A 13931-nucleotide genomic window follows, 5' to 3' on the forward strand; every position below is an offset into this window, starting at 1 on the left:
TAACACTTCCCCGTTTGCAATGGGAGAAGATAATTCATACTCAAAAAAAGAGAGCAATCATCTTCGGTTGGATGATAGGGCTAAACAAACGTCTGGATCTCCAGACACAACAAACACTAGAATTAGATTTATCCAACCCCTAACTATCTGTTTTCAAATAGCTACTATCTTAACCAGGTACTAACACTAGAAAGATGACTCATGCTTTAGAAAAGGCTTGTGTTTCTCTGGTCACTGGTAAATAGGACTGACCAGTTTAGCTACTGTTTTTTCTATCACAGATTTATACAGCTAGAGCTGAGATTAATCCTTCCCCAGGAATCCAAGGTGGAATAGTCTCACGTGTCTCATACTTTGCTATTTTTTATCTGTTTGGTTTACATTCTGCTTAGGTTCCTACCAGGGACAAAGTGTACACTTAGATACTTTGTCACTCTTTTGCTTACATGATAAGGCGCCTAGCTGTGTCTAAAGCGTAATGCAAGAAGTGAGATAGCTGAGCATTCATGAAGGTCTTCAAATTGCAGGCACTGCCAAGCTGGAGCTACTGCTCACCGAACAGCTTCTGCAGGAACTTATACTTCAGCCTGCAATGAGGCATGCAATGTATCCTTCCCATTAATGCTTCACATCAGAGCTCTTCCCAGGACGACTTCACGGTTTCTGCAAAGAGCCACCCTGGGTCATTTCTACTTCATGGAGTCATTACCACAAATGGATGCAAGACAGCTGGAGATCCTGGAGTTGTTCAGGCTACAGGTAACACTGTGCTAAAGTGCACTTTAATTATCAGGCATACCCAACATTTTCACACTGGTAGGCTTTGCCTGAGCCACGGGAGATGGTTGGTGCTTGTACAGGCAAGCGACACAAGTTTTCACTCTGGTAGCTAAGTGGTTGTTGATGCAAATAAAGCATTGTTACACTCTTCTTTGTTGTTACCCAGTCCTTAAAAAGGAAGCTTGAGCTGTATGCAGCTACTGCAGGCACTGATGTGTGCAAAAGCAGAACGAGAGTGTTTAGAGACTTCTCATAAGAGAAGTTGTGATAAAAATGCTAGACAGCTTCCCTGAAGACAGGCTGAATGTGCCAGGCAGTCTGTTGGGAATAGAGTTATGGATTGGGAAACCCTGTTTCTCAGTTTTACTTCAGAAGACTTGTATAACTGTCCCAAAGAACGAACATCTGCCTGCATGTTAATTATGTTTCCGTGACTCTCTAGGCAAGATAAAGGAGAACTGGAGCTCCGAGAGCAATCTTAACATCTGCAAACTTAGTGTGTTCTCACTACTCCCACAGTTCAGGAAATTGCAAACACACTGTGTAAGAGGATTCATTAGTTGCAGTTTGCTGAATAAAAAAAAATGACAAAGGTCCTGCAGCTAAAACCTGAAGTAATAGGTTCTTCTCAAGGGTCAGGTTGGTACATCACTAACCAATCTCTGTTCCTCAACTGGAGCATTTTCAATATGTTTTCTTAGCCTCAGGAGAAGCCATCTTTAGCCAAAATAGCTTTACAAGACCTGACAGAAAAAGCTTATATTCATGACTCCCAGTGAGGAATATGCTTTCATTGCAGTTACAGATATATAACGGGGCAAAGACATAGCTAAAAACCAAATTCAGATGGCATGCGTATTATCTGATAGTCATTTTTGTGATGGTAAGCATTTTCAGGTTTGCACTGTGTCGTGGTTTAAGCTCAGTCACAAATCACGCAGTCGCTCTCTCACTCCTACCCCTTTCCTCCCTCCACTCCAGGAGGAATGGGGAAGAGAATCGAAAGAATGTAACTCCCACAGATTGAGATAAGAACAGTCCAGTAACTGAGGTATAATAGAAACCACTACTGCTACCACCAATAATAATAATCATAGAATCATAGAATCGTTAGAGTTGGAAAGGACCTTAAGATCATCTAGTTCCAACCCCCCTGCCGTGGGCCGGGACACCTAACGCTAAATCATATCACCCAAGGCCTCGTCCAACCTGGCCTTGAACACCACAAGGGATGGAGCATTCACAACCTCCCTGGGCAACCTATTCCAGTGCCTCACCACCCTCACAGTAAAGAGCTTCCTTCTTATATCCAACCTAAACTTCCCCTGTTTAAGTTTTAACCCGTTACCCCTTGTCCTGTCACTACAGTCCCTAATGAAGAGTCCCTCGCCAGCATCCCTATAGGCTCCCTTCAGATACTGGAAGGCTGCTATGAGGTCTCCACGCAGCCTTCTCTTCTCCAGGCTGAACAGCTCCAACTTCCTCAGCCTGTCTTCATACGGGAGGTGCTCCAGTCCCCTGATCATCCTCATGGCCCTTCTCTGGACTTGTTCCAACAGTTCCATGTCCTTTTTATGTTGAGGACACCAGAACTGCACACAATACTCCAGGCGAGGTCTTGCAAGAGCAGAGTAGAGGGGCAGGATAACCTCCTTTGACCTGCTGGTCACGCTCCTTTTGATGCGGCCCAGGATACGGTTGGCTTTCTTGGCTGCAGGTACACACTGCCAGCTCATGTTCATTTTCTCATCAACCAGCACCCCCAAGTCCTTCTCCTCAGGGCTGCTCTGAATCTCTTCTCTGCCCAACCTGTAGCTGTGCCTGGAATTGCTCCGACCCAGGTGTAGGACCTTGCACTTGTCATGGTTAAACCTCATGAGGTTGGCATCAGCCCACCTCACAAGTGTGTCAAGGTCCCTCTGGATGGCATCCCTTCCCTCCAGCGTATCAACCGAACCAAAATGATAAGGGAAATAACAAGGGAAGAGAATACAATACCATCCACCAACCAATAATACCCAGCCCAACCGAGCAGAGAACTAGCCCTTCCAGGTAACTCCCCATTTACATCCTGGGCATGACGTGCTGTGGTATGAAATACCGCTTTGGCTAGTTTGGGTCAGGTGTCCTGTCTCTGCTTCCTCCTGGCTTCCCCTCCTCCCTGGCAGGGCATGAGACTCAGAAAGTCCTTGGTCAGACTAAACATTTGAGCAGTAACTAAAAGCATCGGTGTTATCAATGCTGTTTCCAGGCCAAAAGTCAAAAAACATAGCACTGTACCAACTACTAAGGAGAAAAAATGACTGCTCCTGCTGAACCCAGGACACACTGTCAGAGGATTTCTCAGTGGATTTTCTCAAAAAAGTTTCCTCTGAAAAGAAAGGCTTTGGCTACTTCTGGTTTTGCATCTTAACTCTCTCACACTTAAACACCTTTAAAACAGTTGAATTTCCCACTTTGCTTAAAAGTCAAAAGCCTCAAAGCCTACTTTTCCACATTGATACAAACCCTCAACTTCACATCCATAGAGTTTAAAATCTCTGTTCATTACCTTTTCTGTTACATTCACTTCTCTTGAAAGGACTAGTCAGTGCTGGAGCTGGTAGCCCTACAGTAACACAGCTAGGGCTAGGAAACAACCTCAGTAAGCACCTAGAGAAGGCAAAAGCCTTGACCTGAATAACTTGTGAATCTTCACTTGACACCTCTGGAATAAACAAAGGTGAAAATCTCCCCCCCTACACCTAAGCATAAACTAAGAGATCAGATAAAGTCCCTGAAGACACTGTTTCACATTCAAGCCATGATTAAAGGAATGGGCATATACTGAAGTTTTTTTTTAAAGCCAGGAAGACTTATAAATCTACTTCAGAGGCAGAAGGAGAACAGGGTGTGGGCTGTTGCTACTAGAACACTAACTGCTATCTAATTGGGCTTAGCACAGATTGGGCGCTTTATAGTATGACAAAGCTTAAGCTTAACCACTTAGAGATGAGTACCTAGATAAAACCTTGTGAAAAAGTCTGCTGACCAATACCCAATTTTAACAATATTCTAAATGTAATCCTAGCACCCCTAAAATCCACACGCAGTTTACACAAACTGACTGAATAGCACATAACAGTAACCTCTACTGCAAAATAATCCAACAGCATGCATCCAGATCTCTCATGTACTTAATTTCCTTTCCTTCCTGTAGTACAGGTTGTACACTCTGAACTTTACCATTCCTTTACTCTTTCTCCCAGAACTGTTTTGTTATTGACAAATATTACTTTAGTGAAGTTCCTTTACACTCTCCAGAGACCTAGCTTCCTCTTCAGCAAAGTCTCCTAGACAGTCATATTATCATATGATCAGAGCTATCCATAAACCTTAACTGATCTTAAAATGTCTTAGTAATTAACATCATCTTATCCAGCAGCCATATCTAGCAACTGTTCAACAGAAAACCTTCCTCTGCTGACCTGTTCAACACAGCCTATAGGTATTTATTTCAGTGTTCTGGAAGCAAAGCTGGTGAAGCCACAGCAAGCATCTTCCAACTATTCCCCAGCCATGCATCAGAATTTGGGAGTATTTTTTTTCCTGTGACTAAGTTGACAGAGGAGAAGATGGAGCTTGTTCAACAAGTCATGCATCATGTTCTTAGCTGTATCACCATCTGTATCCTACCAGTTAGTATGTCATAATATATAAGAAGCCATTCTGTCTTCTTATTTTGTCAAGGAACAAACAAGGTTTGGGTTTGGGGTTATTTTTGGGGGTTGGTTGTTGCTTAGAGTTTGGAGGGGGGGAAGGATGGGTTGGTAGGTTGGTTGTGGGTTTGGGGTTTTTTTTTGTTCTTTAAAAAACTGCTCTGGATTCATAAGAAGTACAAAATTCTGTCAGTTTCATAGATCTGCAGTGTGGGAGAGATTCAGTTCCTCATATTCTCTCCAAAGGGCTTTCAGTAATAACGTGAACCTTCTAGACACACATCAGCCTGCCTTCAGGCTTATCAGTATTTTTTTTAAATTATTCTTATTTATCCAAAAGAGACTAAATTCCTTATGCTATGAAGATTCAGTAGCTGCTCCCAGTAGTTTCTTGACAGTGTTTGCTGAAAAAGGTCCTTAAGGAAGCCCTGTAGCCTTTGCTAGCAACATAGGGCTTAGGCACTTTCTTACACATACACTATTCTTTGATTGTTATTTAATCAGTAACACTGACACAGTACTCTATCTCACCAAGGTGTTAGGAGAGCTTGCAGTATGAGAAGAGGGTACATCCTGATGCCAAAATGAAAAGCTATACTTCATACTAGCTACTAATTAAAAGAATAGCACACAACTGCAAAATGTATGGTTAGTTTAAATGGATGGGAATTAAGTGAAATGAAAAACAAACAAACAACTCACAAGTACAGAAATCCACTGGAAGTGTCATAAGTTAAGTTGCTTCCTGAGGTACTTACGGAGCTGTGAGATAGCCTTCCAAAAAGCCAGCTGCATACATGATATCTTCATTGCTTAAGGTCTGACCGCCATAGCCTGCTCTGATCTCCAGAACTCCCCAACCTGTTGTCTGTATAGAGTTGTTGTAGAAACCATAAGCATCTCCATGCCTATCCAGCATATTCCTGACCTGAAGTGTTTTTGCAGCTCTATTCCAGTACACAGTTGCATAGCGGATTTCTATGGTGGAGAAGAAAGGAGGCAAAGGAAACAAACAAACATGAGTAAGTATTTCCTACCCAATACTGAAACATCAAGACAACATTGTCACAATTTAATTTGATAGTTTTCCATCAAGTTCAGCTCTACTGTGGAGAGCAACACTAATTTTAACATACTGAAAAGTGGCATGAGAACTAAATGGAGTTTTACCAAGACAAAACCTTACAGCTAAATATTCTCATGTTACTCTTTTAGAAATCATCTATAATTCTCTCAGTGTAGAGTTCCAACATAGCTGAGTCTTGACAGAAAATTCAGAAAAGTACTTCCTTACCCTGGCTCAGAAGCAAATCTATACAAATCTTATTGAAAGTAACTATAGAAGATAGCATGACTTAGCAACTGCAAAGGATTATGGGCTACTATGGATTTTGTTTTCCACCTAAAGATTCAAAAGGCCGCAAAAAGTTTTCTAAACTGTCTTTCTGGGCAACTAATTCTGGAGGTGGCAATACACAGTAGGAGCACTAAAACTCAGTGCATCACAGGTTTAAAGACAAAAACACCACAGGTATGCAATCCTTTATAAGATACACAATCCCTATCACCTAGTCATATTAGTACCAATCTCAACTGTGAAATGAACAGGAAGGAGGAGCACTAGACTGCTCAAGAGTTCTGCTTGGACTGCTGTTAAAAGCATTCTTCATTAGCTGGGTTTTAATCCTGCTGTCCCGAAGAAGAAAGAGCATGGCAAAATGCTTTCCACAAAAAAAAAAAAAAAAACAACAAACACACCAATAAAAAAGAAAAACAACAGATCCCTAGAACTCTAATTCAGCCTTCCCTAAAATGGGACCTGATCACATCAGATCTCTATTCATACTGATCAAATCACTACTACAGTATTACAAGTGAAAATAATTCAACAAATCATGAGTCAAAGTTCCCAGAACTACTTAAAAAGTTTTAAGGGATAAACTTGTAAACACTTAAAACTACTGAGAAACCTGCAACATTTTTATTCCCCAGACCCTTCTCCAGTGTGTGTAGCAACCAGTTCTGCGAGTTTATAGCAAGAAATTACAATTTGGTTACTACTTCCTCACAACGATTCATTTTGTGTATCACACCACAACAGCTGCAAAATAGAGAATTTGATCTAATTCTAGATGATCTTACACAAAATACTTAGTACGCGTGCTATGATAATGGAACCGCAAGAAAAGCAATGTAATAGCAGCACAATACCTAATGCTCTTTTAAAAAGCTATAAGTAACATATTTGTGATTAAGCAGCTAGTTCGATTTCAAATTAAGTGCCCCCACTTTATTCACTACTGTAAAACATAACATAAAGAAGTTATTTTTATGAAGAGTTATGTCACATTTGAATACAAAAAGCAAACCCAAACTTTTTCCAAGAACTAAACTTTCTCCACCAATCACTTTTTGACATAACAGTTACCCAGTTATTTTAAGGCATTTTTTATCCATTTTACCAGACTGTTGAATAATCTGTGTCATTCAACATCCACAAAGCTGTTCTCTCCTAGTATTCCAGCAAGAACAGCAAAAACTGTTTCTTACAGAGTATCAGAGGATGGCTGAGGTTGGAAGAGACCTCTGGAGGTCATCTTGTCCAACCCCCCTGCTCAAAGACCATCACCTAAAGCCAGCTGCCCAGAATTCATCCCGGATGACTTTTAAGTCTTTCTGAGGACGGAGATTTTACAACCACTCTGAGCAACCTATGCCAGCGCTCACCCACCCTCATAGTTAAAAAGTGTCTCCTGCTGTTCAGAGGGAACCTTCTGAGTTCCAGTTTGTGCCCATTCCCTCTAGTCCTGTCCCTGGGCACCACTGAAAAGAGCCTGGCTCCGTTTTCTTTACACCCTTCCTTCAAATATTTGTAGGCATTCATAAGTTTTCCTCCTTGCACCTTCTCTTCTCCAGACGGCAGTCCCAGCTCTCCCAGCCATTCCTCATGTGAGAGATGCTCCAGTCCCTTAATCACCTTAATCACAGCCCTTTGCCACAATCTCTTCAGTACCACTAGATGTCTTTTCTATTGGGGAGCTCAGAACTGGACCCAGCACTCCAGGTATGGCCTTACCACTGCTGAGCAGAGAAGAATTATCTATCCAAACCTGATGGCAATACTCATCCTGATGCAGCTCAGGGGACAGTTGCCTTTTTTTTTTTTTGGGATAATGGCACATTGCTGGCTCACGTTCAGCTTGGTGTCCACAACGCCCTTTTCTGCAAAGCTGCTTTCCAATCAATCAGCCCCAACATATACTGATATGTGAGGCTACTCCTCCCTAGGTCAGGACTCTGCATTTCTCTTTGTTGAACTGTATGAGGTTCTGTCAGCCATTTCTCCAGACAGTTGAGGTCCCTCTGAATGGCAGCACAGTTCTTAGATGTTATCACCAGCACACCTGCAGAGGGTACACTCTGTCCCATCACCCAGATCACTAAGGAAGATGCTGAGCAGTACCAATCACTGGCATACACCACTTCTTACTGGCCTCCATCTAGATTTTGTACCACTATGCACTATATCTATCTTCATGATGTACTAGAGACACTACTCACATGAACAGGAAAAGCATTAGCAAGAAGAGAATTTTAGTAGTGAAGCAACTGCATTTCTTTCCCCATTCTATGAATAGAAGTTTTTACACGAATATATTTGGAGATTAAGTCATTTCAGGGACTTGGAACACAGTGTTTAAAAACATATTTTTCATCTGCCAGGTACTAAGGCTATTTAAAGGACTAAGACGTGACAGACAATTCTTCAAGCAGCTCTAATCTTAGTTTTCTGTTGTCTCCTTAACTGTTTCTAGTAATACATACAGTAATTGCTACTTTAAGTGAAGGGTAAACAGGGGAATCAGTCAGACTGAAAAAAAAACCAAACATCTATAAAGAGAGCAGGCTGATAAGGGTCAATTCTTAAGAGAGCCAAAGGCCACCCTACAAAGCTAAAAGCTTACATAAGCAAAGAGGTTAGGAAAGGGAGGTCCAGAGAAGAAGCAGTGCAAGGGGTCAACACAGAACACAACCAGCCTGTCCAGCAGTAAATGGGAAGGCTGATTCCAAGCAAAAATCCCGGTGCAGGGCAGAGGAGAGACAGATCATGTGCCCAGTGCACAAAGACAGCTGAGAAATGGGTAAAAAGAACAAGAACAAACAAAAAAACATTATTTTCTTCCCATCTTTTCACTAGGCTGTGGAAAGGTGGCAAGTAGTCAAGAGGAACCAGACAGCTGGGTATTGTTATTAGTGCCCATAGGCTAAACAGGTATGCTAGAGAAACTTTCTTCTGCCTAAAGCAAAAAAAAAAGTGCTTTCTTTTGTAAAAGAAGGTTGATCCCAATGCCAGACAGACCCACCTGACACAGGTGTTCTAACACAGCAGGCTGTGTTTCTTTGATTTATGCTCTGCCAGCATGAATATGCAGAGCTATCTTCAAATGTCAGAGTAAACTTTTAAATTACCCATGGAGTTTGCCCTGCCCCTATTTCACTACAAGATAAACTGAAGAAAACCAGGACTAGAACAGGATGGGAGAGAAGGGGAAATTACATTATAATTAAATTACATGATAATTTGCAAGAAACCTAGCAAGGCCTCTCGAGGAACAGCATCAAGATACCTGCCATAGATGTGGCTTAACAATGATGCTGGAAAAGACCATTTCCAATTACTAATTTGTTATTTTTTTCACAACTCATTCACTTGCTGTCCTATTTCACCCCATTAGTTTATGTCCGTTTCTGCAGATCTAATTGCCCTCCTCTAAATAGTTGAATAGTTAAATTGCTATGTTTATTTCAAAGAACATATATATAGTCTTATAGCAATTATTAAAATTTAGATGATAAATCTTTATCTTGCTATAGAGTTAAATGAGTTAAATGCTCTAGGATGGAGTTAAAACTACAAGCTTACAATCTGTGTACACTTAAAACTAGATGATCTCCAGAGGTCCCTTCCAACCCTAATGATTCTGTGAAAACACGCTTACACTACAATGTAATTAAAACATTTGTTATCACCCAGTCTGTTACAATTTTAATCTGTGCTCATCTAAGGTAGCTGCATGATCATTGACAAGAAAACCATCCAGAACTGAAGTATGATATGAAATATAGATACAGAAGAAAAAAATGCACATTTCCAAACAATCCTGTATGTGTCCTGCAACACGAAGAACCTTTCCTTTGAATAATGCTGGCATTTTTTATTCATTTTTTTTGGTGGGTGAGGCAGGCGCCCTATCATCGCTGATCCCAGCAGTTGTATTGGTAACTCCTTGCGTATGAATCAAACAGTGTCTCCATGAATCTCTAAATCATCCTTTTATTACTGAAGTTAGACTTCCCAATGTGTAGCTGAGAATGCTTCCAAGCTTTTCAGCCTATTAGGACTCTAAAGAACAGAAAAGACTGTGATAACCTGTGGCTATTCCAAAACAGCATCACTTAGAATAACCTAAATAACAAGCTGAAGCACACGCTATTTACTGCGATGAATGACTCAAAATCCCTGGGGATAGGGTAGGTCAGTGGAGTCACCATTCCCCTTTGTGCAACCAGCCAGCCAGAAGAACTGCATAGCATCAGCGATACACAGTTCCACCATACCCACTGTATGGTGGGAGACAGAAGTGGAGAAGTGCAATGACAAAATAAGCCTGGTAATAAACCAGTGTTCCTTCTCCTTTCTGCAGCCACTAGGGACTGACAGGAACCTTTCCTCAAATTGCCTGTTTTTTAGAGATGCATCAATGCTTCTGCCAAATAAAGATCCAAACATAGGGACTGCAGCTGGGAGAGTGCTGGGATTTCTTCAAGAACTGAGAAGTATCTGCTTTTTTCCAGGGTTATACCCTAAATAATGGAAAAATGAAGATACTTCAGCTACGGCTAGGAGGTGGTAGTAGTCCCCTTGTTTTTTTTGGCTGAAATGCCTAATCTGTTTTCTGCCTTTTTGGCCTAGCAAAGGCATTTCCAAGGTTATGTTAAAAATGAGCTTGTCTTTTATCTGGTGGCAGTAGGAGAGAGGAAATACAAGTTTGTGAGAATATGGAAAAAGCAGAAGTAAAATACTAAGTAAGAGGACTGAGCAAGATGAAACAAAGAGGAAAGTAGATGCTGAAGAGTACATGAGTGAGTAGCAGTAATTTGCAATGAAAGAACAGAATGGACAGAGAAGATGAGGCAGAAAAAAAGAGCAATACACCGAGATGGCCCAAGACTATCTAATAAACACACTACTTGATAATTGACACCGATATCTATTAAATAAATTGTAGCTACAAAAATAACACCTGATGTGCCTTAACAGTAAAATCTGTTTGGCAATATGCAACAGTTGCTTTTCTTTATGCTTTCTCAGATAGAAGTTGTTTTTAAAACATAAATATATCTAAATAGGCTACTGGACTTTCCAATTAAAGAAATTAACAGAACTCACTTTGCCTTGCAGGCAAAAGAGCTACAATGTCTGGGAGTGAGAATTAATATTCTTATTTTTCCGTAGTTTGAAAAAGAAGCCAACTTACAAGCAATGAAGCACTGGGTAGGTTGCATGTAATAAGCTAATAAACAACCATTTGAGCATTTCCTATTAATAGCAAAAATACTGGCTTCCTTAAGCTACTAGTTTTTATATCTATTTCACATGCTTATTTTTATCTATGACTTTTCAAGTATGAAGCTTTTTTGTAGAGTTGTTTGGATGTATTTTACAGCACCCATCTTTCCACTAAACAAGGAAGCTATCACTCCACTTTTTCACTGAAAAACTAGTTTTGTGCAACTTCAAAACACAAAAACCTAGCGCTTCTGTTTTCAGTGTACCCTCTCCTGCCGCTAACATTCACCAGGAAAGATTATATATGCACAACTTAACATTTAAATATTTCAGGTCCACCAGAGTAAGGAACTATATGATGTTTCTGTTCAGCCTTGTAATTTGATAGAGCTTGTCCTGTTTTCCCATTAAAAATTTTAGAACCATTCTTTTAACAGTTCTTCAGAAAAGGTTCTATACCTCTAAAGTACAACTAAGATTACAAAGTACAGTTATGACTGGAAGCCATTACAACACCAATGTTAAGCACTTCAGGACTTCTTTAGAGATTAGTTTAAACCACACAAGAACTTAACATGAAACCCAGTAATGTTCAATTAAAGGAGTGAAAGTTTTCTTGTTCTGCTTGAATATAAGCTATTTGCGTTTTCTATTCTATTGGCCTTAATTCATCCCATTTCCTCAGACATTTCAGGTCTAAGTAATTTTCCAATTTGGTTCTAACAGGCTGGTCATTATTTGAAACCTAATCTCCTGATTTGTGCTTACATGAGAGAGAAGCAATATTCAAATGTGAACTATAAATAAAGAGTTTGAGTATTGTACAATTTTCAAGCTCACAAGGATACTTGACTAGTAAAGCTTGGCAAGTTTTCTGCATTAGCTAAAACAGTTATACGTCAATCCACAAAGGAAACAAAAATAACAGTTTCACAAGTACCTTCGCTTATCATATAGTCTCTCAATTTAAGTAATTTTTACCAGAAAACATTCTCTAAAACCACTTTCCTAACTGTCTGATGAAGAATATTCAAGGCATTCAAAATGCTAAAGAACAATGAACAAATAAATAATAATAATTAAAAAAATCTATACAATTCACAATGCTGAAGGCCACCTTTACTCCACTAAATAGCCTAAAGGCATTTCTATTTGCTCCTCAGTAGTTTTCTACCAGTACTGCAATTATGATGTGAGGAATCAGAAATTACCTAAAACTACTTTAAAACCTAAACTTCCTTTCATTTCTTCTGCATGATACACAGTTGACCCTTCCTCCAGTCCTGCTAATGTAGCACTAAAGTTTTTGCCAAACTCCGATAAAGTTTGAAAAGTAGATCTGCAAGATGAGGTGGGACCATCAGCAAAATTATATGCTTGTAACATTTTGGACACATTAAAACAACAGTTACCTGAATTTCTCCTTGGTTTGTGGCAATTAATGTATGAACTAGGAATTTCCTAGAAGATAAGCACTGAATCCAGCCTTTAAGATCTTCAGAACTCACTGAAAGTAGTAGAAGAGGAAGATATTCTCCTGATGAGATTTGGTCCCCAACAACCCTACTATTGCCATCGGTACAAATGGTATTCGAAATTCTCTAATGGACATTCTGCTTCCAATGGCTGCTGTCACTAACCCTCACCAGTCTTCCAGAGGCCCCTTCACTCTCACACGCTCCACACTTGCTCAGCATCTCTTAAAATTCCCTCCTTTAGTGCCTCCTTTCCCCACCCTTCTAGTTGCTGGCAAACCTGTTTCATACTTTGAAATGGAAAAAAAAAATAAAATTCTATGTTCATGACTTCACCGGCATGTTTTTTCTATCACATAGTGGTATGTCCACAGCTGCAATAAGTCTCAAACAAACCAAGCAGAAACTCAATTTTTAATATTAAAGAGATTCTGTCAAAAATTGTGAAGCTCACCAAAATGCGCTGTTATGCCATTTGCCAAATTTTGTTTGCATCTAAATCTGACTATAAGTTACAACAAGAATTGAAATATCCTAATTGAGCCTTACAACTTTGAATGAAAAACTATTACATTACGCAAATGCATGACAAAAAAAAATCCCAGCCGTGAGCAAAAAATTAGCATGAAGTGGGGCTTGCACCATAGAAAACACCTGCAGATTTTGAAAGCTAACCAGATATTGGTAAATTAGTTACTCTCAACACAAGTTAATCTACTCAGGAAACACTGGATCATGCATACGTATGAGTTCTTAAACACAGATGACAACCTATACCCACAAGCTAGCATTAAAACTCTGTTAAGATACAGCATCCTGCAGGCCACAGCACCAAAACGAAGCATACGTCCTAAATGATTCCCGTGCATGCCTGTTAACATTAAAAACCAGCACCTCTGAGAGCTGAAGGCAGCCTCCCATCTGTTGAATCCCTAGTGTGGCTCCCCTCGCCCATTCTGGGAACCGGAAAGATGTTTTGAAAGCAGAAAAAAAGTACCGGCACTTAGCACCCACGAGGCACCACGGCCGAGCCTGTCCCAGCCGGAGGGACGTGAGGTGCTCTCGGAGTAAGCCCATGGGCCCTCCCCATGGTGGAGGAGCTTGACGGCCCCGGCACTGCCGACGAACGAGGCCCCTCGCCGCCTCGCAAGTCGGCACGGTGGCCCTATCCACCGCGGGGAGGAGGCACAGCGACGAGGCGGGACGCAGAGCCCGGCGGGTCCTCCAGAGCGGGCCCGGGCGAGCTGCACTACCTCCTCGGGAGCCGCGGCAAGAGGCCCAGGTGGGGGACAGCTTCTCCCGGCCGCCTGGGAGCATGGGACAACCCCGCTGTCTCCCTCCCATCCGGCCGTCCCGCTGAGGGGACTTTGGGGCAAGACCCCCCCCCTACTGCCCTCCCGCGCCCCG

General features: G+C 41.1%; 1 protein-coding gene across 1 annotated transcript in view; it reads right to left on the reverse strand.

Moving 5' to 3' along the window:
* Nucleotides 1-13931, reverse strand: part of PLBD1 (phospholipase B domain containing 1) — a 40892-nt gene that overhangs the window by 26792 nt on the left and 169 nt on the right. Inside the window, exon 2 of the mRNA XM_061450626.1 lies at nucleotides 5237-5456. Within this exon, the coding sequence (XP_061306610.1) occupies nucleotides 5237-5456 (220 nt within the window). The remainder of the gene's footprint in view (nucleotides 1-5236; nucleotides 5457-13931) is intronic.

This window comes from Pezoporus flaviventris, unplaced genomic scaffold (assembly GCF_033815535.1).
Source record: "Pezoporus flaviventris isolate CSIRO_AGI_PZ_B2104156 unplaced genomic scaffold, CSIRO_AGI_Pfla_v1 ptg000011l, whole genome shotgun sequence".
Lineage (NCBI taxonomy): Eukaryota > Metazoa > Chordata > Aves > Psittaciformes > Psittacidae > Pezoporus > Pezoporus flaviventris.